General features: G+C 34.4%; 1 protein-coding gene across 1 annotated transcript in view; it reads right to left on the bottom strand.

Annotated features, from left to right (window-relative positions):
* mon2 (Mon2 homolog, regulator of endosome-to-Golgi trafficking) overlaps positions 1-27,271 on the bottom strand; it is a 749,535-nt gene that overhangs the window by 620,900 nt on the left and 101,364 nt on the right. The window contains exons 5-6 of the mRNA XM_090397718.1: positions 20,488-20,619; positions 8,373-8,505 (exon numbers count right to left, since the gene is read on the bottom strand). Coding sequence (XP_090253844.1) covers positions 8,373-8,505; positions 20,488-20,619 — 265 coding nt within the window. The remainder of the gene's footprint in view (positions 1-8,372; positions 8,506-20,487; positions 20,620-27,271) is intronic.

Genomic DNA, 27,271 nt, shown 5'->3' on the forward strand with positions numbered 1-27,271 from the left:
CACGATTTTTAGTGAAGATGGTAAATTAAATATAGAAATAGACAACAGAATCAGCAAAGCTGGTATGGTGGGAAGTCAATTGAATAAATTCATATGGAATAAGAGAGAAATTAGTCGGAACACTAAATTAGCTGTATAAAAGACAGTGTTCAAGCCGGTTTTAACTTATGGATCTGAGAGCTAGGTCAGAAGTAAAACACTTGACCAAAGACTAGAGACCGCAGATATGAGAGTCCTGAGAAAGATTACAGGCGTGAACAGATGGCATCAATGGCAATATCATTAAAAATGAGGATATTAGGAAAGAACTTGACATTGTCAGCATCCAGGAATGTGTTAGCAGAGATAATCTCAGGTGGTATGGTCACTTAAATAGAATGGGAGAGGAAAGATTAGCAAAACAAGTGTTCTCTGCCAGGTTGGCAGGAAAACGACCCAGAGGAAGACCAAGATATAGGTGGATTGATACGGTACAATGTGCCTTAGACCAGCGCTTCCCAAACTGTGGGCCGCAGTCCCCTTGGGGGCCGTGAAATAACGAAAACAAATTTAAAATGTTTTAAGACTAAGTAGATTTTTTTTAATTTTAAGAGAAACGTATTTAACTTTTATTATTTATTTATTTTTTTGTTATTTTTTATATTTTAATGGAAAAATTCACACATTGGTGTTGGTTCACAAACTTTGCTTCCTGCGTACTTCGGCGCTTAATGAATATTAGTAAATATTGCTTATTCATATGTTTCATTTCAAAGCAGTGGTTAATTGTATTTACTTCAAATGCTTCCAGGGAAGCTCCAAATCTTCCTGTCCCTTTCATCATGCGATTGTAATCAGGGACTGTTGATATTGACTTTATATACATATCAAAACTCGTTTTATATTATCACTGTCATACGAGCTAGTTTTCTGTTACCAATAAAAGTTTCGCATATACTTTACACATGAAAAAAAACTTAAACAAGTTCATGTGGGGAGATAGTAACTCGTTTGCAGTGATAAACAACACGCCCTCCCTAACAGCCACTATAATGCAAGGGCAACAAAAACAAGTACTGTTATTATGCCAGTGAATAAGGTATGAGAAGTCTGTGTAATATATTTCTCAACAAATAGTGCAATTAGAGACAACTGGGATAAAAACACACTAATTAATGAATCACATGTCTCCTCATACAGAAACTATGCTGTATAGACTGAAACAAAATCATATGTTGCATGGGCAAACACAGTATCTAACTAAAAACTATTGTTATTAATTAGATGTGTATGAGTTTGATTTCCCAAGGCAGCAATAAAATTCAACCGAACATGTTAAAATTTGTAAAAGTGTTAAAACTAAGTAATATATATATATATATATATATATATAATGAATGTTATGGCAGTTTCACATATGGAATTCGGTTGAAGAGAGTTAGCATTTCAACTCAATTGTCAACTATGCTTGTATCTTTCGGTTGCGCGATCTTTTGTTAATACCACACCAATCATATGCATGTTCTTCTAACCTGCCTTTGCTGTCTGTTTCGCGTTAGGCTTAATTACCTTAAAGGGAGAAAAGTCACAAAAGAGAAAAATGTTCCTGGTAATATTCACTAATTTCATGTTATCAGTTTGTGGTGTGCCAGTATCGGTAAGCGGTGATATTATTTGATCTATTCTACGTTAAAAAATTTAACCATGAGATGGAATTGTCTGATTGTTACCACGAACAATCAGAAGAAGCAGAAACAGACACAAAAAAGGACAGTATTTCATATTTTACCAAACAGTCCGCATCGTCTTCAGAACCAAACGGTAAGAGGCAAAAAATGTAATATATGCATTTTATTTTTGCAATATTCGCTGTGTATGTTTTTTATTGAATATAAATAAAATACATATTATAATAATATATCTCTCTATTAGGATTTTTTTCGAGGGGGGGGGCCGTGAAATATTTTAATTTTTGCAAAGGGGGCCCTGACATCCAGAAGTTTGGGAAGCACTGCCTTAGACGATAGAAATATAAGATCTGATAATGTTGGAGTCTTGACAAGTAACAGACTGATTTGGAGGAAAATTGTAGATAGGAAGTTAGTACTGATGTAATTTTTTCATGTAGTACTGTCATATCCTGTACACCCCTTGAGGGTACATGGCAGGAATTTGATGATGATGATTAAATGAATTGAAGACAGACATTAAGAAGCTGTGTTTAGCTAAACAAGCACAACCTCCACACTGAAACAAGAATGTGAGTTCTATAATTAAAAATATGTTACATTTATAGCTTGTACTGATTATAAGTTTATTTGAGAAGTGGAGTACCATTATCAGGAATATGTGTTTGTCGAAATTTGTTTATGTATTCACTCATTATTATTTTAATTTTTAAAAATTGTACATTTTACAGAACAATCCATTGAATAGATTCAAAGAGTATCTGTTTCTCCAATAAATATCTGAATAAAATAATAAATAACTAAATAAATCACTAGTATTGTAGAGAAATGGTTATTTTGCCCCTGGGACCAACAAATCACGCTTTTCCAGAATAAATTTGCTTACTGGTACATTTAATATCCTGAATTAAATATATAGTGGTACACCACTGGAAAAGGTTAAGAACCCCTGTTCTAAGGCATTTTTTACTGTATCAGTCCATCTACATCTTGGTCTTTGTCTCAATCTCTTTTTCCTACCATCTTGGCAAAGAACAATTGTTTAGCTAATCTTTCTTTTCCCATTCTGTTTAAGTGACCATACCACCTGAGATTAGTAATGTTTTTAATGTGATACTGCCATTGATGCCATCTGTTCACTGCACTAATCTTTCACAGAACTCTTATATCAGAGATCTCTAGTCTTTGATCAAGTGTTTTATTTCAAACTCAGCTGTCGGATCCAAAAATTTAAAATGGTTTAAACACTATCTTGTATACAGCTAATTCAGTGTTTTGACTAATTTCTTTCTTATTACATATAAATTTATTCAGATCACTTCCTACCATACCAGCTGTACTAATTTTGTTGTCCATTTCCATATTTACATCTTCACTAAAAATCGTGCCTAAGTAGCTGAAATGTTTTACTGTTCTATAGGTTCACCATTCAGGATACAGTTGATGTTTTCAATGTTTCTGCCTATTTTCATTGTCTTTGTCTTTTTATTGCTGATTTTCATACCAAATTTATTACAATAGTTATTGAATTTACTCAGAAAATCTTGCAGACTTGTACTGAATTTATACAGAAGTGTAACATCATCTGCATAAAGTAAAATATATATATATATATATATATATATATATACTTTGTTAATAAAATGTATAAAAAAGAAAACTTAGTTTTCGTGCATGTAACATCATAGCAAAACATCAAATATACACTTGCTGTATAACTTATAAAGTGAGGAGAAAAGACTAGACAAATTAATTGATAACTGGACAAATGTAAAATGTTAACAATGGCACAGCCATAATAGAATTCTGAATATATAGCTTCTACACTATGATCACTGATTTTATATTTTACAGAAGATGTTTAAAAAGCATCATCTTTTCTGGCACACCTTTCAGCCTTGCAATCTGTACAATACTTTCTGCTGAATTAGAAACTTTTATTTAATACCATATTTGATCTCCTTTATCCCAAATTATAGCACATATGCAGTATGGCATAGATTACACCAGTTGGATTGCATCTATGTCTACAACATACCAGGTATTCACCTTTAACTAGCTCAGATTTGACAGAAAAGGACTGATTGTGGACCTGTTTTTATAACATTCCTATACATTCTCAATAGGGATCCAATCTGATCTGGGCTTTGTGGTGGCCAGGGAAGATGGAAGCAATCATTGTCATGCTCACTGAACCACTGCATGACAGTGGTTCAGTCATGCAGTGGTTCAGTGAGCAACAAAAGTCATTGTCAGCCATGAAACAACCATCACCTGCTGGATAAAAGGTCAACATCGGGATGAACTTGATCAGCAACAATGTCCAGATATTCCATGGAGCACACCCAACCTTCCAGCAATATCAGAGAACCTGTTCTGTATCAATAGAACATGTCCCATACCATGACACCACCTCCAGAACCTTGAGTTGTGTTTAAAAAGCAAGCTGGATTCATTCCTTCATGGAGCTCCCACCAAACTTTCTGCCTACCATCAGTACAGAAAAAGGTCTACAATGACTCGTCAGACCACATGCTTTTTTTCTAGTCTTCCAGAGTTCATTCCCAGTGTTCCTGTCAACACTGTAAATGAACTTTCCAGTTCTTCACAGAAATTAGTGGTTTCTGTATATGCACATAATTTGGTGAGATGGGTAAGAATAGCCTTCATTCAATTGTTGAACAGAGAAAGTTTTGTTTGTGTATACAAGCCTTCTCAGACGACAGCAATGTTGTTCCTGGCAGACTGTCTTTGGACCACAGATCTAAGCGACGTGGGTTATTTTTACACTGATTAAATACTCAGGATATCTCACCTTTTGAGAAACCAATCAACTCTGCCATTTTCAAAATCAGACACCCACAATAAGCCCTTTATTAAATTCCAAAAGATCCTTTGTTTTTCCCATTGCGATCAACACTACTGATAATTGCAGATCAGTAACATTCTTAAATATTGCCTAGAACATGCGGTGATGCATGAGATCAAGTATTCTGCATATATCCTGCAAGAAACATTTATGTACATCTGCATAAAGGTTTCTAATTCAGTGGTCCGGTACGTGTATCTAATATACATTCGTCTTGTTTTTGATGGCTGGTGTACATTTTCCCTTTTTTTCCCTAAAATATTCTGTGTTTTGTTTGAGAGTCATTAGTCAGATATGAAAGGAAAAAATGCAGAAAAAATCCAGAGGAAAGCCAAAGCATTTCAAGTCTTTTAAAAGCACTCCGAACCAAAGATGCGATTAGGATCCTTTTAGATGCATCCTCTTACATAGATATTCTTATGTAAGAGCTGAACAAATCAGACAGTAGACAAAAAATAGGCAATTATTTAGAAGAGTTTTGTAGATCTGGAAAAGACTGAAGATAAGATGTCAAGAAAAATGCTGTTCAAAACAGTTACAGTTTTCATCATGTAACTGCTACAGTTACATTAATGGGACATTATAAAGTAAACATAATCTATATGTTACTTATAATCAGTTCTTAGAATCGAAGGGGATGCACAGGAGTGCAAGATAAAATCAGGTATAAGACAAGCATGCACGTTATCTTCACTATTATACAGTTATACATGTATATTATCTATATGGATCACATTATGAGGAAAATATATGGTATTAAATCTGATATCCATCCATATGTTCACTGGGCATCCACAGATGCCATATGGTCACTCCGATGCTCAGTGATGTGCCACACCAGGCCTCGCCATGTAGTCCTGTCGTATGCTTTTCTGGAGGCTTCAACTCTCTGAAGATCAGTCACTCCACACACACACACACACACACACCATCCATCACATCAACAGTCTACCCCCCCCCTCCTCTTTTTCCAGGAACTTTACCTTTTATTACTGTTCTAAGAAGTCCTCCTTTCATCCTATTTCGTTTTCTCATCTGACTTCTTTAGGTTTCAAGTCTCACATCCATAAGTCACTGTTGGAAAAACAATTGCATCCAAAATCCTCAACTTTGTTCCCATGGAAACAGATCCATCCTTCCAGATTTTAGAGAAGTCTCTGAGTCTCACTAATAAGTCTCATTATTCATATTAATAATGGATCCCAGGTACTCAAACTTGCTGACTTCCTCAATTCTTTCTCCCTTAAGGTGGTACATATTAAGGTAATCTGATATCAAGTATGAAATATTATTATAGTTCTTTGTATGCAGATGATATGTTCTTAATGAATTTTCCTATAAGTCTTCGTGACACTCTAATAAAACTGAATAACTGCTATAATCAAGTGTATGAAAAATCTGCAATAAAAATGTAACTATGATAAGATGCAAAAAAAATCTACTGCATTTTTAGTAATGAATCTATAAAATAGGTTATACATTTCAGTTATTTAAATATAACCAAGATCAAGTTCAAGAACAAAAAAAAAAACAGTGATGAAATCTTATTAAGCAATATATATAAAATGTTATATTCAGGCAATAGCAATCAGGGAAAAGGAGTAGCTATACTATTCAGCACTAAATATGAGGATAATCATCTTGAATGGCAGGCAATATCAAGTAGAATGATGTGGGCAAATATCAGAATGCAGAACTAGACAATGAGACTTATTTGTGTCTGTGGTCACATAGAAGGTGCTACTAGAAGTGGAGGAATTTTCTGAGACTTTATAGAAAGCAACTGACACAATAAAAAATGAAAAGAATCAGTAACGACCTAAAAAACAGTTAAACAAATTGAAGAACACGCACGACATTAAGAGCATGTTTTTTAGGTCGTTACTGCATTCTTTTGTTTTAGCATTTAATGTTAATATAACTTTCTCGTCTTGAAGAAGCCAGACAGACTCTAGTTGGCAAAACTTGTCAACGATTATGTATATATGTTTATCAAAATCATGGTCCAATAAAAAATCCAATATAATGTATCATATTTAGAGCACTCATATTACCCATATAAAAAAAGGGAAATAAAAATGAATGTGAAAATTAGATTTATGCAAGTATACTTGAGAAACTGTTAAGAAGGATTGTGGAAGGGTAGCTTGGTGAAGAACAAGCTGGATTCAGGCCAAATAGAGACAGTCAGGATCAGATTTTCACCTTACGACAAGTAGTTGAGAAATCGTGGGAATATAACAAAGATCTGTATTTAAGTTTTGTAGACCTGCAAAATGCATATGACAACATGCCAAGAGAAAAGCTATTCAAAATGCTACAGTTATATGGTGTCAATGGGGCAATGTATCAAGTAATACTTTTATTTGAATTGTAAGTCAGCAGTTAGAATTGAAGGAAGTACAGGAAGGTAGTTTAATGTTAAATCTGATGTCAGACAAGGATGTACATTATCCCCTCTGTTATGCATTATCTATATGATCATATTATGAAGGAAAGCAGTATTAAACCTGATATCAAAATTGGAGATGTTAATGTCAGCTCTTTACTGATGTTATACTTCTAAATAAATCTGGTACAAGTCTACAAGATTCCCTGACTAAATTGAATAACTGTTGTAATAGATTCGGTATGAAGGTCAGCAATAACAAAACAAAGACAATGAAAATAGGCAGAAGTATTAAAAATATGAACTGCATCATGAATGGAGAACCTGTAGAACAAGTAAAACATTTCAGCTTCTTAGTCACAATTTTTAGTGCAGAGGATATATCAAATATGGAAATAGATAAAAGAATCAACAAAGCCAATTCAATTGAATAAATTTATAAGGAATAAGCGAGAAATTAGTCAAAACACTAAATTAGCTATCTACAAGACACTGTTCAAACCAATTTTAACTTATGGATCTGAGAGATGGATTAGAAATTTGAAAAAAGACTAAAGATTAATGGCGTGAGCAGATGGCATCAATGGCAATATCATATTAAAAATGAGGATATTAGGAACGAACTTGACATTGTTAGCATAGCCAATCTCAGGTGGTATGGTCACTTAAACAGAATGGGAGAGGAAAGATTAGATAAACAAGGGTTCTTTGCCAGGTTGGCAGGGAAATGATCCAGCGGAAGACCTACATATAAGTGGATGGATACAGTAAAAAGTGCCTTAGAAGACAGAAATATAAGAATTAATAATGTGAGGTCTTGACAGTTAACAGATTGATTTGGAGGAAAATTGTTGATATGAAATTAGTAATGGTGTAAGTTTTTCATGTAGTACTATCATAATATCCTGTACACCCCTTGAGAGTACACGTCAGGAATTTGATGATGATGATGAATTTTTAGTAAAGGCAAATAAAACATAAAAATGTAAGAGCTGATCAAATCACAAAGGTGGGTGGTAGATGCCATTGGTGTAGATGATGAGTGTAGTTGCGGTTCGTTGTAGTTGGTGAACCGAGTGGTGGAGACAAAGCTGTAGAGTAGGTGCCCTCCCTTGATGAGTCTTTGGACATCCTGGAGGTGTCATGTAGTAATAATAATAATAAAACTGACAAATAACAGACTCTGGAAGAATGTATTGATCAGAAACTAGTCACAAAATCATAACTGCATGCACCAGAAAATTATAACAATATCGGTTCAGTATTTTTTTAACTATATTTATTTATGTATTTTGTATTTTGTATATTATTTATTTATGTATATTATGTAAAGCAACATCCAACAGGTTTAATAATACCTGCTGGATATGACTTTAAAGATAATGACATTTTGTTTAAATTATTTTAACAAAAATCTCATTCTCAATGACAAAAACATATGTCTAACCTTTAACTTGTGTAGAATCTTCTGCTTGAACTCTTTCAAACACTACTGCTACTAACTGCCTCACTGTAGCTGATGCAGTATTATTTGTTGTGCTATTTTTAGTAAAATGTAACCGGAAGCACAAAACAAGTGCCTAGAAAACAATGCAATCAATTATTTTCAGACATATTACTTTTAAGATCAATTTACAGACATGCTAGCCTTAGATGTTTCAGCTGCAATTCTAAAACAATAATAATCTTCTGAAACATGTTAAAAGCCTGTCACTACAGAACTGCATAACTGCAAGTATAACAGCTATCTAAGGTGCGGTATTACAAGGAATGACTATGGCATGACAATGAAATGCCATAACATGGCAATTTTGTGATTCTAGTCTAAACTCAACAAAAATTCAATGATTTTTCAAGATGCTATCAACGACTTCATTTGAGGCAACTTTGCTATCACACCAAGACAAGTAACTAAATTAGAAATAATAATGTATACTGAATACCAAATATAAATGCCTCCTAAAAAAAAAAAAAAAAAAACATTAAAAAATATATATACAAAATGAAAATTATCATATCAAAACTAAAAAGCATTATGCTACTGTCATAATGAATTAAATTAAATATACAATAACAACAACAACAAAAAAAAAAAACTAAATACATGTATAATCATTTACGAGCTCATATTACTTACTACAGATTATAATCGCACTGACACACAAACAAACAAAAAAAAAAAAAACTTGGAAATAACTAAAAAAGCTGCTTGTAAACTAAAGAAATCATTAACAACTGAAACTTTATGAAATACAAAATAACGTGTTATACGAAATTTATATGAAATAATCAAGACCTTAAAAATTCACAAATCTAAAAATTCTTCTTCCTTGTAATACAGCACCTTCTTCTTACATACAGTCCTGCTTAAAAACCTGCTAAACCATTAGTAGTCACTCTCTCCTCCCTCATTGGAAACACTTCATCCTTTACAAAAAAGTTCAATTCTAAAAAAAGTCAGGTTTGAAATTTTGACATAATGACTAGAAAAGAAAGTTGGGGAAGAACAAACTAGGTTCAAGACCTAGTTTGTTCTTCCCCAATTCTGTATAAAATTTTTACTTGAAGATAAATACTAGAGAAATCATGGATATGTATTTCAGTTTTGTAGAACTGGAAAAGACATATAATAAGATGACAAGAGAAAAGCAATTCAAAATGATACAAATATATGGTGATCATCATGTATATAATACAGGGTGATCAAAATTAAAGTATCCCTGTTTAAGGCCATGTGAAGTACCACCCAGTGATCCAAATGTTGCAAAAATTTGCAGGAATACATTGTACATCATGCGAAAGCGATATCTGAGAAGAAAAAAAAAGAAAAAAGTAGTTCTAAATATCACCGCCAGGAGTCACTGTATGATGTACCGAATGTATATGTAGTCATTTTTCTCTCTGTGTAAGGAGGAAAAAAGGTAACACAAGCATAAGTAATGCAATTTTATTCACTATGATTGTGCATTCATGGGCTGTACTGTTCAATGTGCTGCCCTTCCTGGTATGCCACAAACTGCATCCTTGGTGTTCAACAGCAGAATGCAGCTGGTTAGGATTCATGTTGAGCAGATGCTGCATTAAGTGTCTTTCACTGATGGCAAGTTATCAAGATGATTCCAATAAATCATGGCTTTGAGAAATCTCCAGAGCCAGAAGTCATAAGGGTCAAGATCAGGTGAATGAGGTAACCACAGTGGGAAACCCACTGTGGTTACTGATCACTCTGGCTTCTGTGAAATGTTCTTGAAGAACCTCCTGTATGGATCGACCGATGTGTGAAAGGGGGGGGGGGGTCCCATCCTGCATGAAAATGACTGAATCCATGCACAGGTGCTGCTGTAGCTATGGCACAACAAAATTGTTTATCATATTGTGGCACCTCTTGAGAGTAACTGAGCAGGTCACAGGATACGACTGGCAAATGCCCTCAAAGAAGAATGGTCCAATGATAAACAAAGCTGTAAACCCATGCCAAATAGTAACTTTGGATGAATGCAAAGGGATTTTTTGGATTGCATGCAGGTTTTGCATAGCCCATACACTGGCAATTGTGAGTATTCACAGCTCTTTTCAGGCAAAAATTGAACTTCATCTCCCCACAAAATCATCCACGGCCACACAACGTACAATTCCACTCAACAAGGAACATTAAAGCAAATATCAGTCGACTTTTAAAGTCCTGCAGGCACAAATCCTGTTTCAGGGTTATCTTGAATGGGTAGAAATGCAGAATCGTCTATGAATTTTCCAGGTAGTTAATATAGATCTTGAAGAATATTAAAAAAATGCATATGCTACAACTGTTATTACAAGTCACAACTAGTAGATTATGCACTATACTCCCCCCCCACCACCACCACCCACCTCCACTAGAGTAAAGGAGGTGATAACAGAAGATTTTACAAGTGTCTTGATACAGTACATGCACTGTAGGAACCAAAGCTGTTATTCATGACCCACTCCACAATAGCAGTAGCAACTTTATGAGCTTGTTGTGAACTGATTGGTTTGTGACCTCTGCCAGGTCTAACTCCCAACAATCCTGTTTCTTCAAAACAGTCATTCATTCATTGCAGATTACATGTAGACAGTGGACCTTGTTGACTTTTTTCAGGCGATGAAATTCGTGGAGTGCAGCAACAGCACTGCAATTGATTAGGTAGTACAGCTTCATGTGCAAAGATGTTAGGGCAAGGTTAGTGCCATCACTGTGGACAGTATTAACAACTAGAATGAAGGCAACCTGTGTCCATCTTTTTTTAAACCCTCCTGGTGCCTGTGAAGTTGTATGATATGCAAATTCCATGCATTTGGTGTTTGCAATACCCTGGTGCTGAATTTTGGAGCTACTTTTTTTTTTCTCAGATATTGCTTCTGCATGAGAATGTATTCCAACAAAGTTTTGCAGCATTTGGATCACTAGATTGCTAATATCCAACAATTATAACATCAATGAAATAAACATAAATAGCAATTCTATTAGCACAACAATACAGTAATCTTAAAATAATAACACAAAGGATTAAGCTTTTTTTAATGAGGCAGATATTGCTCCAGAACTCAATTATCAATCTCACTTTTTTTAGTCCATAGCTACAACTCAGTAACAAATGCAAGACTACACAATCTCCCTATCTTCCTCTCCCTTCTCAAAAAAAATCACAGCAAAACTATTCCCATTATCTTGAATATATATGTAAAGCTAATTATAGTATCAAAAAAATATAAGCTTCATACCACACATTAAACTAGCAACCCTTATTTGTTCTACTAAGGAAAAACTCCAATCTTTAGCATATCCAGGGGCTTTTATATCTTGCCTGCAACTTGCACTACTACAGACAGACAGAGAGAACTGTTAATATAAATCTTAAAGAATATTAAAAAATGCATATGCTACAACTGTTATTGCAAGTCACAACTGGCAGGTTATGCACTATACCCCCCCCCCCCACTCCACTAGAGTAAAGGGGTGATAACAGAAGTTTTTACAAGTCTGTAAGCCAATTTTAGCAAGCATAAAAAATGAAGCATTTATCAAACATTTTGGGAAATTGTCACTTTAATATGAACTTCAGTCCAGCAGCCACAGACCACCTTCCTGCCTATAGATCTTCTGTCCATTATAATTCAGAATTGTTTCTGCAATTATTTTGATTGTTAGTGCCTGGTGTTCTGCAACAAGTGCTCGTGTTCTGACAAAGCTAGTTTAAAATCCAGCAATTTAATATATTATTAAATTTTATTCTTGTCTTGCTATGAGTGAATATTAAATGACTAAAATTAATATTAAAGAATTAATCCCATCCATGAGATTGCCTGATCAATTCTGAGTGCAAATGTGTTTGGCAACAGCAAGCTTCTTTTTGAAGATCTTGATCTCTGTGTTAATGGAAAAGAAATGGAACTAGCAGAAGAATTATGTAAGTACCAGATAGACAATAATAGATGTTACAAAAACAGACGAGATCTTTCTAAGCGACAAAATGTAATATTCATGTGACAACAATCGAAGGGGGGGTAGCTATAGTATTAAACAGTAAATATCAGAATAACCTTGAATGGTGAGCAATATCAAGTAGAGTGATGCGAGCAATTTTTTTTTTTCTCCAATTCCTGCCTGGACACTCAAAGCAAATTACCTCCCATACTTCCACAAACTGCCCAATGCATGCCTCCTCTGAACTTTCACCAAATGGACATCAGAAAAACCCTCATTAATCTTGATACTAACAAGGCTCCCTGGTCCAAATGGTATTCCTCTGGTTGTGCTCAAGACATGTTACAAAATTAACACCAGTCTTGTATCATCTATCTAACTTTTTCATATTATACTGGCATCCACTCAACAGCATGAAAGTGTTGAATTTTGAATGAAAATAATTTTACTAAGAAATATCTCATTCAAAATTTAACAAGAAAAAAAAAAACTAAAAGGGGAAATGCTTGTAAATAAGTGAAGATACCAATTTTGTTTAAAGAATTATACTAATACAAATTTTGTAATATTAATTAAAGGTGAAAGATGTCATTTATTTGTAAAAGATTATAATGTAAGAAGTTTCTCTATAAGATATATGTTAGAGCATAATAACGAAGGATCAAAGTCCATTAACGACAACTTCGGATAAATTGTGTAGCCGATGGCAATTTGCTTACATGCGAACGGCACGCGCACAGTGTTTTTCTGGGAAGATGCGACAATCGTACAGAGAATTCCAGGAAGATAGGAATGAAATAGGAGATGGGGGCAAAAAAAGAAAGTGTCTGGCAGAAATGTTTTGGGTGAAAGAGGGTGCTAGAGATACAAGGTATAAAACAGGTTTGTCCCCCCGTTCAGGGCTTTTTAGGTTTTTTCATCTGGAGTTGCTGGAGAATTTCTGATGGAGTCGGGAAGAGTTCCAGTTCGTGATCTAGTTGATAGCAGGCAGCTATTCTCTGCTGTCGTTTCGCGATGTCAGGCGGAAGGAATAGACGAAGAAATGTTAGGTACCTTTCCGAGTAAGCCTGAAGAAACTGGCCGCCAAATACGTCCACGTGGATCGATTCAATCCATGCTGTTTCCAGTCAAGAATGCGATGAAAGGACAGAACAATGAAGGCCAAACCTAGCCTGTGAGTTAATCACCAAGGACGAGATCGAACATTCAGAGGGAAATTATAAAGAAAGGATAGAAGAAATAAGTAACAGGAATGTGGTAATGTAAAACCCTTTATAATTCCTTTGTTAAGAAAGAACGGAATAATGTGTTATGGAAGAAACGAGATGTTAGGTTACATAACTCTAAACTTGTAGAAAGGACTATAGTGAAATTTTAGATACTAGTGTTTAGAATCTAATGGCTCAGTATTTGTATGAATGAGTAGTAATTAATTTGCTATAAGTAATGATCTATAGAATTATCGATGTGAATGTTTTAAGAATATGTGTAAGATAGTAGAGATATTTAAAGGATGCTAGCTAGAATTTTGTGCAGTGAAATGAGCCTATTCTAAGATGTGATATGTGAATTACAGTGTCTAACCTTATAATTTGGGATAACTCTATTCCTATTGAGTGTTTTTTATTGTAAATGTGTAATCTTTAGAATCTAATAAATGTATCTTGATTATCTTAACCTGCTTTGTGGCTTGATTTGAATCCAATGCACCGCTTGCTAATATTTGAATCTGAGCAGGAGAGAAATATATGACAGAGACCACGACTGCAATCTAAAGTGTTTTAAGAGAGATAGATAAAAAATTGATATGAGAAGTAATTAATAGATTGATTTACTTAGTATGTTTTCTGAGGGTTACTTCTTGGTTGAAAGGAATTTCTAACATAGGGATCTGGCTGGCGCAGCCTGATCAAATAAATATTGCCAGAACCTGAATAGGAAGTAACTCCAGACCATTATTGCTGAGGATTGGACTCTATTCAGAAGTCAATCCTTTGTCAATTTATTTAATATATGTAATCATTCTAAGAATCGGCCAAATTGTGTAGATATATTTAACTGTGAATAAGATAAGCGATAGAAGGAGAACACAATAAAATAAAATAATAAATTAAAGATAAAGTAAAAGAAATGTCACCACAACATAACAGAAGCAAGTCCACATCCAGCTTGTACCCAAAAAGGGAGACAAAAGTCATCCATCTAACTGTCATCCAATTCTTTCACCTCAGTACCTTCAAAAGTGATGGAAAAGGTTATCAAAAACCAGCTTTTTCATTACCTGGAGACTCATCAGTCAATTAGCGATCACCAATATGGATTTTGCCATTCTCATTCTACAACGAATGCCTAGCTAATCTCATTAACCTTTGGATTCAGGAAAGATTTGGAGAAACTCGTTATCGCTGTCGATATTTCTAAGGTATCTGATTGTGTCTGGCACCAAGTTCTCCTGAACAACTACCAGCTTCCTGACTCATTCATTGTGTGTCATGGTGGATGGCTTCTTCTCATCAGATTTCCCCATCAATGCTGGAGAGCCTCAGGATTCTGTGCTTGCACTCTTTCACATCAGTGACTTTCTTTCTCTGACTTCAAATCCTATTCATGCTTTCTCGCTGACAGTACTCTTCATTCCTCTTTCGATAAACCCTGCAGTACCCTAATGTTAGAAGCATCAAAATCTTCCATAACCAGTGACTTGAACACTGACCTCCTCAACATCCTTAAATGGGATGAAGAAAACTTAGTAAATTTCAATGTTAAAAAAACTTAAGCCTGCCTTATTACCCACAAGAACAATCCTACCGAATCCCCTCTCATTTTTGATAATGTTCCAGTTTCCTTTCAAGATCAACTTTCTCTTCTTGAGTTGACTGTCATATCCAGTTTATCCTGGTACAAACATATTACTTACATAGCCTCCTTAGCCTCTAAAAAGTTTAGTGTTCTTTTCTGTTCTAAACATCACTTCTGTTCCTCTCAACTCCTAACACCTTATAAGTTTCAGATCAATCCAACTTTGGAGTAATGTTCTCACATTTGAGGTGGAGCACTTAAATCCAAGATCAGTGCTGTGACTGCTCTGAATTGCCTGCTACCATTTCTCCACTTTCTTCTAACCATAGAAGAACTAGAGCAGCCACTGGCTAACTCCCATGCACTGTTCCAGCTAGAACACACCAAACTAGCTTCTCATCAGCTGCCTTCATTCCATCCACCTCTATTCTTTGGAACAATCTTCCCCACACTGTTTTTCCTCACTGAGTACAACCTCCTATTCTTTAGGAAACATATCAACAGGTTACATAATTTTCCCTCCTTAATCACTGTCCGTACATGGAACTGTAGATAGGTCTTGTGACCTTTCATGTGTGGAGGCAATATAAAAAATAACTTAATTAAATAAAACACACACACACACACACATATATATATATCAAAATGGGGAAATTGACAATGAGAATTATCTGTGCCTATTATCTGCACAGAAGGTTCTAATAAAGAAATGGAGGATGTTTTCAAGGCGTTAAAGAAGGCAGTTGTCACAACAAAAAAACGAAAAGTTGGTCCTTGTTGGAGATCAAACCAGCAGAGAGTAGGAAATGAATTCCACCAGTCATACAGAAATGTTTTAGTTTAGGAATATTTGGAGAAGAGAGCAAAGCTAATAATAATGGTAAGTATCTGTGGGATTTCTTTTCAGGACATGGACAGTTATTACTAACAGCATTTTAAACAAAGATGTGAACAAATTCACATGGAGAGAAGATGCAAAATATAGAAGTCTGACTATATTATTGTTAATAGTGATGTTTTCCCATTGTTTCACATAAGTGTAAACAAAGGATCTGAAATTGGAAGTGATTATTTAGTGTTAAGCAAGATAAAATTGAATCTCATATTGAAAAGAAAGGTGCACAAGAAACTTTTAAAATGAATCAAAGTTGAACACTTTTCACAAGGTGAGCTACAGACTCAAATATACAAACTTTATTCAAGAAAATTAGTTTAAAAACAAGAACCAAATCTTGGAGATTTGGTGCCAAACATTGATTCATTCAGCTAGAGAGGCATATGATGAGGTAGTCTGCAAGGATAGAAAAATTAGTATTGCATGTTTGAGTCAGAAAGTTAAAAAGACAGGCAAGGAAAGAAGAAAGCATATCAAAAGTTCCTGGCAAGTAAGTCCACTCGTGCTCTTAGAGAATACAGAGAAAAATGAAAGGGCACTCTGTAAAACTAGATAAACGAAAGTCATGGGAAGACTTGGGTAAGAACATAAAAAATAAATATCGGGAAATAGGTAAAATATTCTGGAGGCTATTGAAAAAGAAATGAAGTTCTATAAAAGTAATTAGAGATGATGAAGGTAACATGAAAACAGAAGATAAAAGTATTCCCGATGTCTGGAATAATTACTCTGAAAGACTGTTAAATGAAACAAGCAGTGACAGCATGCTAGTAGAAACATTCAACAGGAAGGCAATCTGGAATACATATCAATTACACATCGATCAAATACATATCAATTATGTGGAAAGGCAGTTGGAGTAAACGATATTCAACCAGAAATGTTCAAGTATGGTGGTATAAAAGTTTTACAGTGGCTACACTGCATAATTCAGAATGTCAGAAGGTTGAATTCCAGATGGTTGGAGTAGATCTCTCATAGTACCCATCTATAAAAAATTAAAATAAAACTGAATGTAATTACACAGGAATTTCTCTGCTGACTGTTCTTGGTAATATGTTTTTGACTGTTCTTGGAAATATACTTGAGAAACTGCTAAGAAAAACTGTGGAAGAGAAGCTTGGAGAAGAACAAACTGGGTTAAGGTCAAATAGAAACTGTCAGTATCTGATTTTCACTTTAAGACAAAGAGCTGAAAAATCTTAGGAATATATCAATGAACTCTAGTTAAGTTTTGTAGTTTTAGAAAAGGCATATGATGAGGTGCCAAGAGAAAAGCTGTTCAAAACTCTTCAATTATATGATGTAAATGGGACATTATATAAAACAATATTTAGTCTACATTTCAATTGTAAGTCATCAGTTATTAGTGAAGGCAGTACAAGAAGTTTGTTTTATGTTAATTCAGGTATGAAGCAAGAATGTACATTACCTTCACTGTTAATCTATATGTATCACATTATGAAGAAAGTGGTATTATACCTGATATCAAAATTGGAGAGTTAAACTTGTATAAAATTTATTTAGTAGTATAACATCTTACTTTATGCAAGATGTTATACTACTAAATAAATCAAATACAATTCTACAGGATTCCCTGACTAAACTGAATGGCTGGTGTAATAAATTTGGTATTAAAATCATCAATAAAAAACAAAGACATTGAAAACATCAGCTGCAACCTGAATGGAGAACACTATAGAACAGCTAAAATTCAGCAATTTAGGAATGATTTTTAGTGAAGATTAAATTTGGAAATAGCAGAACTAGCAAAGCTGGTATGATAGGAAGTCAACTGAATAAATTTTTATGGAATAATAGAGAAATTAGTCAAAACACTAAACTTGTTGTATACAAGATGATGTTCAAATGAATTTTAACTTACAGATCTGAGAGGTGGGTTAAAAATAAAATTCTTCAACTGGAGACGAGATATATGAGAGTTCTGAGAAAGATTAGAAAAGTCAACAGATGACATCAATAGCAGTATCATATTAAAAATGAGGATATTAGGAAAGAACTTGATATTATTAGTATTCAGTAATATGTTAGCAGAACTAATCTCATGTGGTATGGCCACTTAAACAGAATGGAAGATGAAAGGATAGTAAAACACGTGTTCATTGCTATGGTAAGAAAAAAGACCCAAAGGAAGACCAAGATCTCAGTAGACTGAAGCAGTAACAAATGGCTTAGAAGAAAAATATCTGATAATAATAATTGATAATATTGGGGTCTTGACAGATTACAGATTAATTTGGAGGAAAACTGTTTATAGGAAGTTAGTAATGATGTAACTTTTTCATGTAGTACTATCATATCTTGTACACCCCTCTGAAAGTATATGTCAGGAATTTGATGATGATTAGCATTATCCAGATAGTTGTTTTATCTGTCCAAACAAATAAAAATTAAAGGGAGTCAAGTCTGGAACATACATAAATGCTTCAAAATATTCTATTGATTGCACTGAAAACCACTAAAGAGTCAAGAGTGTTCTACTGTGTTGGAGTGCTCACTTTAATTTCTCTATGTTTGGCAGCAACATACAACACTCAACTTCAATGAATGTGGATCTACAATCAAAAGCATGGTGTGACAATTACAAAACACTACATGAATTTACTTGTGATTTTAAATGTTTTGGTTACAAGGAATCCAGTATGCTTCCAAGTTATTAGATACTCCTCTCCCCTCCCACAAGGTGTGAGGATGATAAAACCATATCTTATCTTCTACCATGATCATGTTCAGACATGTGTCACAATAATCAACCCATAACTGAAGATCTTTCGGAAGGATCCAGAGAAAACTAAAGTATAGATTTCGGTTTCCAAAATGTTAAGATAAAGACACAGTGAGAGAATGTCATATGCAGGGCATTGTTGACAGGACAAGGAGCAATGAATGTAACTGGGATGGTGAAATTTGAATGAGATTAATGCAGAAGATTTTTCATACAAGGAGGGGAGGACAGAAGGAGAGGCAATCCTTGTCAGCTTCATAAGGAGGGAGCAAGAGAATTTGAATGCAGAGTGGTGGATGAGTGGAAGGTTTTGCCTAAGAATGTGTTGACTACAGAAAAATAAAGACACGTATAGGTATTATTTCTGGGGAAATTCCCATGTTACTCCTCTAAAATAAATTATTATTTTAATGGCTAATATAACCTACTTTCGTTTAGGAGTGCCCCTTTTTTACAATGTCATTGGCTCTTTACCCAAAATCTTAGGGCATTACTGAAGTGTTATAAAACTAATATATGAAGAATAAAATAGGAGGAATATTTGGACATACCTTTTGTGGATGTTGTTTTCTGTCTCCTTATCCCAGCAATGTGCCTTCATCTACTGTTAAAGGAAGGGTGTGGGGGAAAAGTAATGTGGGGGAAATTATTTGAAAAAACCCGGATTTTTTTATATGTATAATAATATTATTATTATTAAGGGTGGGTAGAGAGCGTTTTGGAGGGGGTGGGTGAGAGAAGGATCTGAAGATAGAAGTTATTTTTGGGGGGAATAGGAGGGATTTAAGGAAAAAAGTCAGGGGTGGGAGTTATGGGTGGTGAGCCGTTTCGACAGGCATCGTCTTCGGAACTCGCAGAGGAAGTGGATGCTATGTCATGTCAGTTAGGTGTTTCTGTCTTTGGTGTACTTGTGTTGTCTCCTATTGTTGGAGTCATAACCTAATTTTTACATAATCTTTACATAATTTTTACATAACCCTACATAATCTCTGAGAGTTGGAAGCTCCATAACATAAAAATTAGGTCACAACTCCAACCAATAGGAGACAACGCAAGTACACCAAAGACAGAAACACCTAACTGACATGACATAGCATCCACTTCCCCCGATGAGTTCCGAAGATGATGCCTGTTGAAACAGCTCACACCCCGTAACTCCTACCCCTGACTTTTTTCCCTTAAATCCCTCCTCTTCCCCCCCCCCAAAAAAAACTTCTATCTTCGGATCCTTCTCCGCCCCCCCCTTCCAAATGCTCTCTATCCACCCTTAATAATAATATTATACATATAAAAAACCTGGGTTTTTTTTCAAATAATTTTCCCCATATCACTTTACCCCCACTTTCCCAACCCCCCCCCCTCCTTCCTTTAACAGCAGATGAAGGCACATCGCCGGGATAAGGAGACAGAAAACAACATCCACAAAAAGTATGTCCAAATATTCCTCCTATTTTATTCTTCATATATATTAGTTTTATAACACTTCAGTAATGCCCTAAGATTTTGGGTAAAGAGCCAATGACACTGTTAAAAAAGGAGCACTCCTAAACGAATGTAGGCTATATTAGCCATTAAAATATTTAATATTACCCTGTATTTAATAGTAATAATCTCCTGCAATGATTCTTTTGGCATGTGAGGAGTAATAATGTCATAATAATATAAATGCAAGCATATACCTTTGCAAGAGTCTCTCCTTGAACAACACTGTTGGTGGTGAGTAACAGAGTAACAGTCTGAAGTAACTTTAATTCTTCAGTTCCACTTTCCATTAGGTTCCATAAGCACGATATGATATTGACTGCTGCTGTCTAGGGGGGGGGGGATGCAAATATATTATTATTCAAAATAAATAAGACTGCATTATTTTATCCATCAAAACTGTTCAGGACAGCTGTAAAGCAAAATTGTAGCAATGAACTAATCTCATTAGCTTAATGTTTCTATAACATAAGTGCTAATATTAAAAAAATATGAATACTATTTCATTCACTTATAAAATTTTATTTCAATTCCTAATGTTAGGAATAATAGTACATAACATGTCTAAAATGAATTTAAAATCTGTAAGTTACACAATCATTTAACACAAATTATGTGTTAAATAATAATAAAAATACAAAGCATCACACCACTTTTAAATTATATATCAAACTAACAACCCTTATCTCTTCTAAGGAACTCCATCCTTTCATCTCATCCAACAGTGTAGAGTGCCTTGTGCCTGCAACACAGCCTACTAGAGGAAAAAACTGTTAATATCTTCCTAAGAAATCCATATGATATCATTATTAGGACTAACGGACTAAGTGATGGACATATACTCCTTCATGAAAGATTAAATGGAAGAAAACTACAGTGCTGCATAAAACCCATCCCAAGTTTTTATGTAGTAAGGTTATTTTTTTAAGAATGGGGGTACTAATTTAACAAAAATTTTGGAGACTGTCATTTTCATCTTCAGTTCAAATGGTCACAGTCCTAAAATGCACCGTAGCAGAACATTAGCTCTCTGAAATGTTCCAACAAATCACTCGAATGTAGTGTTTTGTGTTTTATGAGAACTGTTTTTACTCCAAAGATGCTGAAAAGCATCAGCAACATTGCCCTTGATGAACATGACATTTTAGCAAGCTCTGATATAGTAAATCTGTTTACCAACATTCCAACTGAGGATTATCTCTGGGTATTTCAAGTGCAATAATTCAACATAACATACAAACAGAACTCTGGTCTAGCCATGGGCATCCCTCTTTTGCCAGCTTTAGCAAAATCTTTATATAGAATTATTTGAAAGAAAAGTCCTAGAAGAATACCACCATAAATCAAAATTATGGTAGAGATATGTTGATGATATAATCTTAGTTTAGAGCCATGGACTACCTTCACTTTTGAATTTATGCGAGTACCTGAATCACCAACAACCTAACCTAAAATTACCTATGATTTAGAATTTAATGTTCATTCCCATTTCTGGATCTTCGACTAACTAAGGAATCTCGTAAATTAAGTCTCTATATTTTGAAAATATTTTGAAAAATAACTCTGCATTGGATCCTTAAGGGTCTCATGCCAGTCCCAAGCCTGGATAAAGAAGGAGAGTCAGTCAGATGAGTGTCGATGCTCTGACCATAAAGAAAAAACATGATTGTTATCTGATGCCTATACGATCAACAGCTAAAACATGTCGGCTCGGGCGTCGCCCAGATGAACAAAGTCCACGATACCAATCGAGCGATCATGGTTGGATCGAAAAGTGGGATACCAAAAGGAAACAGAAACTAAAACTAACAGAACTATTATCAGTAGGAACATGGAATGTATGGACACTTTGGATATCACGAAAACTAGAATTACTTCACAAGGAAATGAAGAGATATCGGTGTGTGTGTGATATACTAGGACTGGTGGAGATGCAATGGACATCATCAGGAGAGATAAATGGATGTGAAGTTATATGGTCAGGGCATGACGCCAAGCACGAAGCAGGGGGTTGGTTTCCTTCATAACAAAAAAGCTAGAAAGGCACTATTAGGCTACTGTTGGATTCTGATTATGTAGAGATTAGAATAAATGTTATTTGATTCAGAATCCAACATGATTTTCCGTCACAAGAGCTACATTTGTAAATATTATTTAATGTAAATAACATAAATTATAATTTGATATCATATAACTACCTTAATTATATCAAATATTTAATTATTTAATCAAAGGAATGTGTTAATGATAATAAGATTCTGTATTAAATATTATTAAGCTATTTTATTTATTGTTATGTCAATATTATAAGAACTTATATTTGCAATTTAACTACGCATTTATTGAAAAGCAAATATTCTAATTATTCCTATTTTGTGAAAGCTTAACGTTATGTAATAACTCAATGTAGTAGTATAGCCTAATGTAACATTGGCGAGAATGTTTACGTTTATCTGTTGTCATGGAGACGCGTGAAATAAACGAGCGCGAGTGGAACACAGCGTGGGCGAAATAAAGAAGAGAAAATAGATAGGAGGTAAGAGAGTTGGGACAGAAACTTGGAAGTGAAAGGAAGCAAGGGGATAAACTACAGAAGTAGAAGTAAATAAAAGGTTCTTAAGGGTAGGAGTTAAGTGGATAATTTTTATAAGTGAGCAAGGACGAAACGAATTTTCTAGTTAGCTGAAAGTGAAATCAGCAGTAATAATAGAAGGGAAATTAATGCTACAATCGGATAAAATAAAAAGCTGGTCGTTTAAGGAAGAATTCTGAATAAACCCAGCTGGTCTAGAATTGCGGCTTATTTCCGATTTGCCCTAAAAGGAACCTCACAGTGTTTTAATTAGTTTATGAGTGGTAACAAGGATAGTTGAAGTACCCTGTAATTGATGTCTGGAATTCTGAAGTGCGATTGATAGTGCTTTAAGTATAACTGTGGATAAGTCTTGTAGATGTGTTTTTTTTTTTAAGTAAGATAAATAAATTCCAAAAGTTTGCTCACAACATAATTGATGTACTAGGAACTATTTCCGGTAAGGTCTATCATAGTGTATTATTTCATTGCTTGAAGAATTGTGTGTTAATTACGCTATGCTTAACCTAACTTTAACTGTGGAAACTCTTCGTGATTGAGAGTTGGAGATAAGAATTGTTTGTAAGATATTTTCAGCTATTAGTGCCAGTGATATTTTGAACTTATAGCATGACTGAGAAATGTGTGAAAACTGATTAGATTGGATGTGCTATTATATTTATTTAAGTGTAGAAACTTTGTAACCCAGAAGCTGAGAAAGTGCATGTGAAGACTTGGAAGATTGTGTTAATGTGATTAACTTGACTTAATGTTTGACTTGTTTCTACTATTTAAAAATTAGAAGTAAAATTTATGTATGTGTTATATGACCTATATTAAATGCTTCATTTATTAATCTAACTATTGTATTTGCCTGAATTTCTTTTTACTGCACCGTTCACAAAAATTCGAATCTAGCGGGAATCCCAGAAAGAAAATAAATACTTCGGCCTGAATGAATGAAAAGACTGCTAACTTTGAATTGATCCTACTATTTCATATAGACTTATCTAAGGATAGAGTGGCGCAGTATAATAGAAATTTCTCTACCCTTGGATTAGTGATCAATTTACAATTAGTTGTGTTTTATTTTATGAAAGTGACTTGTAACAAGATGGCGGATTCGAACACAACATGAAGAAAACAACGTCACGACACTACAAACCAGTCAATGGACAAATCATGGTAGCAAGATTTTAAGCAAAACCAGTTAACATATCAACAGTCCAGATATATGCACCCAAATCTGGAAGCACAGATGATACCGATTTATTTTACAAACATCTAACAGAGACATTAGAAACAATACCAAAGCAAGATGTACTAATTATTGAAGGAGATTAGAATGCCAAAGTCAGAATAGATAATGATGGTTGGAAAAGCATCATGGGAAAATATGGTTTTGGAGAAAGAAATGAACAAGGTGAAAAAAATGTTAGAATTTGCTGTGGACCATGAGATGATATGTAACACAAGATTCCAGCAAAAGGAATGTAGAAAATGGACGTGGTGATCAAATGATGGGAAAACCAAGAACATGATCAATACGATTATGATTAAAAGAAGATGGATAACATCAGTACAGCAGTGTCGAACTTTTCAAGGAGCGGATATAGATTCGGATCATAATTTAGTGATTGCAAATATCAAGTTGAAATTAAAAAGAAAATATAAACTCCATCATCAAAAACGAAGAGATACAGCAAGATTAAGTGAAGCAGAAATAGGAAGAAGGTACAGAACAGTGTTAGAAGAGAAACTTAAATGTGTGGACAAAGAAAAAAATTTGAATCTAAGAGTGAAAGAAATAATGAAGGCAATAGAAGACTTAGTTGAAGAAACAGTACCAGAAGAAGAGAAGATCAAGTAGAAGTGGATTAAGCAGGAAATACTGAAGTTAGTACAGGAGAAGAGAATGTTAAAGATAACAAGAGATACATCAGAACAAATAGAGGAACAATATAGAAGAAAGTGTAATGAGGTGAAAAAAAAGCAGTCAGAATGGATAAGATGAAATTGTTAGAAGCCCAATGCAATAACACAGAGCAGCACTATGGAAAGCATACAACTAGGGAGGTGTACAAAATTATTCGAACCATTAACAGAAGGTGGCAACCAAAACAGACCACAATTAAAGATGAAAAAAGCAAAGTACTGATGAATAAAGATAAATTTTGTACAGCGGTGGACAAGATACTTTAGTGAGTTATATGAAGAAAAACTAGATTTAGATAGTATTGGGAAACTGATTGAAGAATTGAAGCAGATATCACCACCAGGTAATGATGAGTATGATATGAACATTGTAAGAGGAGAGGTAGAAAAAGCAATAGGACAGCTAAAACCAACAATAGTCCTGGTAATGATAACATCACTGGAGAAAGAATTAAATATGGTGGTGAAAGTATGGTTACAGAAATGCACCACATATAATATGGGAAAGAAAGGAAAATGCCAGAGAAGTGGATGAAATCAATATTAGTGACATTATACAAGAAAGGAAATAAGCTAGAATGTAAAAATTATAGAACAATTGCTTTGACACGTCACCTTGATAAGGTGATGATGATATTGATAGAAAGATTGAGAACACAATTGAAAGCATATCTTGCAGACGAGCAAGCAAGATTTAGGAAAGACAGAACTACAATATAACAGATTTTGACAATGCTGTTAATAGCAGAGAAAGCTAGTCAAAAAAAACAAAAAAATATATACCATATTTTTCTGTGTATAAGACGACACAAAAAGTATCGTCTTTCTAAAATTTTTAGACCAAAAAATTGGGGATCATCTTAATACATGGGGAGGGGGGTAACCGATTGAGAGATCTGCGGTTGCCGTGGCGAAACTGACGGCACCTTGTCTCCGCAAACAGGCTCCCGCCAATCACCAGCCTTTGTTAACTCTGTCGATTGACGTCATTAATGGCTGATTCTAAATAAACCACTCAGAACTCTGAAAGAATTCATATGTCTGCAACTCGTTGGCGGCGTAAATTAATGCATTAACAATATTTTGAGCACTAGCCAATAATGTCAAAAATAAAAAACAAGTGTCATATTCTTCAAAATTCAAGTTAAAAGTCATCAAAAGTCATAAAAGTCAAAATATTACCTAATTACTAAATATACTTTGAATCTTTAAAAAAATATCAAATGTGTTCTGTTTTATGTTTAAAATATTGATTTCTTAATTTTGGGTTTGAAAAAGTAGAGTTCGTCTTATACATGGGGGCATCTTATACACAGAAAAATAGTACTTGCTTTGTTGATTTTCAGAAGGCATTTGACAGTATCGACCAGAAAGTGATATTAGCAGTGCTAGAAACTTTTGGAATTGATAGAAAACTAATAGCTATGTTAAAAGATGCTAATAAGAATGCAGTTGCAGCAGTTAGAATAGGTGATGATTTGGGGAAATGGTTTAGAACAAGCAGAGGTACTGGGGGGGGGGGGTATTGGTGGTATTGGGGACCCAATACCACCAAGCATTTTCATCACACATTTAGAAAGAGCAATGGATAAAATGAAGGAATATGCAAAAGGAATATCAGAACATGGGATGAGAATTAACAATCTGAGATTTGCAGATGACATTGTTATTACTGAAGAAGACAAAAGAGAACTACAAAAAATTGAAACTGTTAAATGAGGAAGGGAAGAGATTTTGACTTGTTATGAACTTGAAAAAAACAAAGACAGTGGTATTTGGTGAGAAGAGAACATGAAACAAAAGATACAAGTGGATAGAATATATAGAAAATGTAGAACAATTCACATATTTGGGAAATAAAATGACATATGACTTGGACTGCAAAAAATAAATATCATAAAGATCAGGATTGTAAAGGGAAGAACAAATCTGAAGGGCATGGATAACATCTGGAAAAGTAAAGCAATCAGCCTGCAAACGAAAGAGTACTGGAAACATGCATCTGTAATAATGTGTTTTGTTATTTTGCTATATAATGTGATATCTTTACTCTATCGTTATTCTAATTAGCAGTGCGCACTTTTTCTCTCATAACCTTCCTTACTTATTTTATTACGCACTACGTTTATCCACCTTCCGTATTTACTAGTCATATGCCTATGAACTGGAAAATTTATTTGTAAGACTGCGCCACCAGTATTATTTATATCAGCAGAAGACTTAGTAATACGCCGGTAGATCTCTCTCTCTCTCTCCCTCCCTCTCTTACTAGCATCAGTTCCTTCAACAAAGTTTATATAAACAGTCGTGGTTCTTAAGTAGTACTTAAACTGTGCTTTTATTACCTTAGTTGAGTCCTGCTCACAAATCCGATTTTTTTAAAAACAGTGCAGTTGTAAAATAAAAAAATCAGGCAGCACTCTATTTGCATATAAATAAAATCCATTTAATTACAATAATAACAAAGTACATTA

This window comes from Typopeltis vanoorti, chromosome 1 (assembly GCF_054136105.1).
Source record: "Typopeltis vanoorti isolate ZY-2024b chromosome 1, IOZ_Tvanoo_1.0, whole genome shotgun sequence".
Taxonomy (NCBI): Eukaryota; Metazoa; Arthropoda; class Arachnida; order Uropygi; family Thelyphonidae; genus Typopeltis; species Typopeltis vanoorti.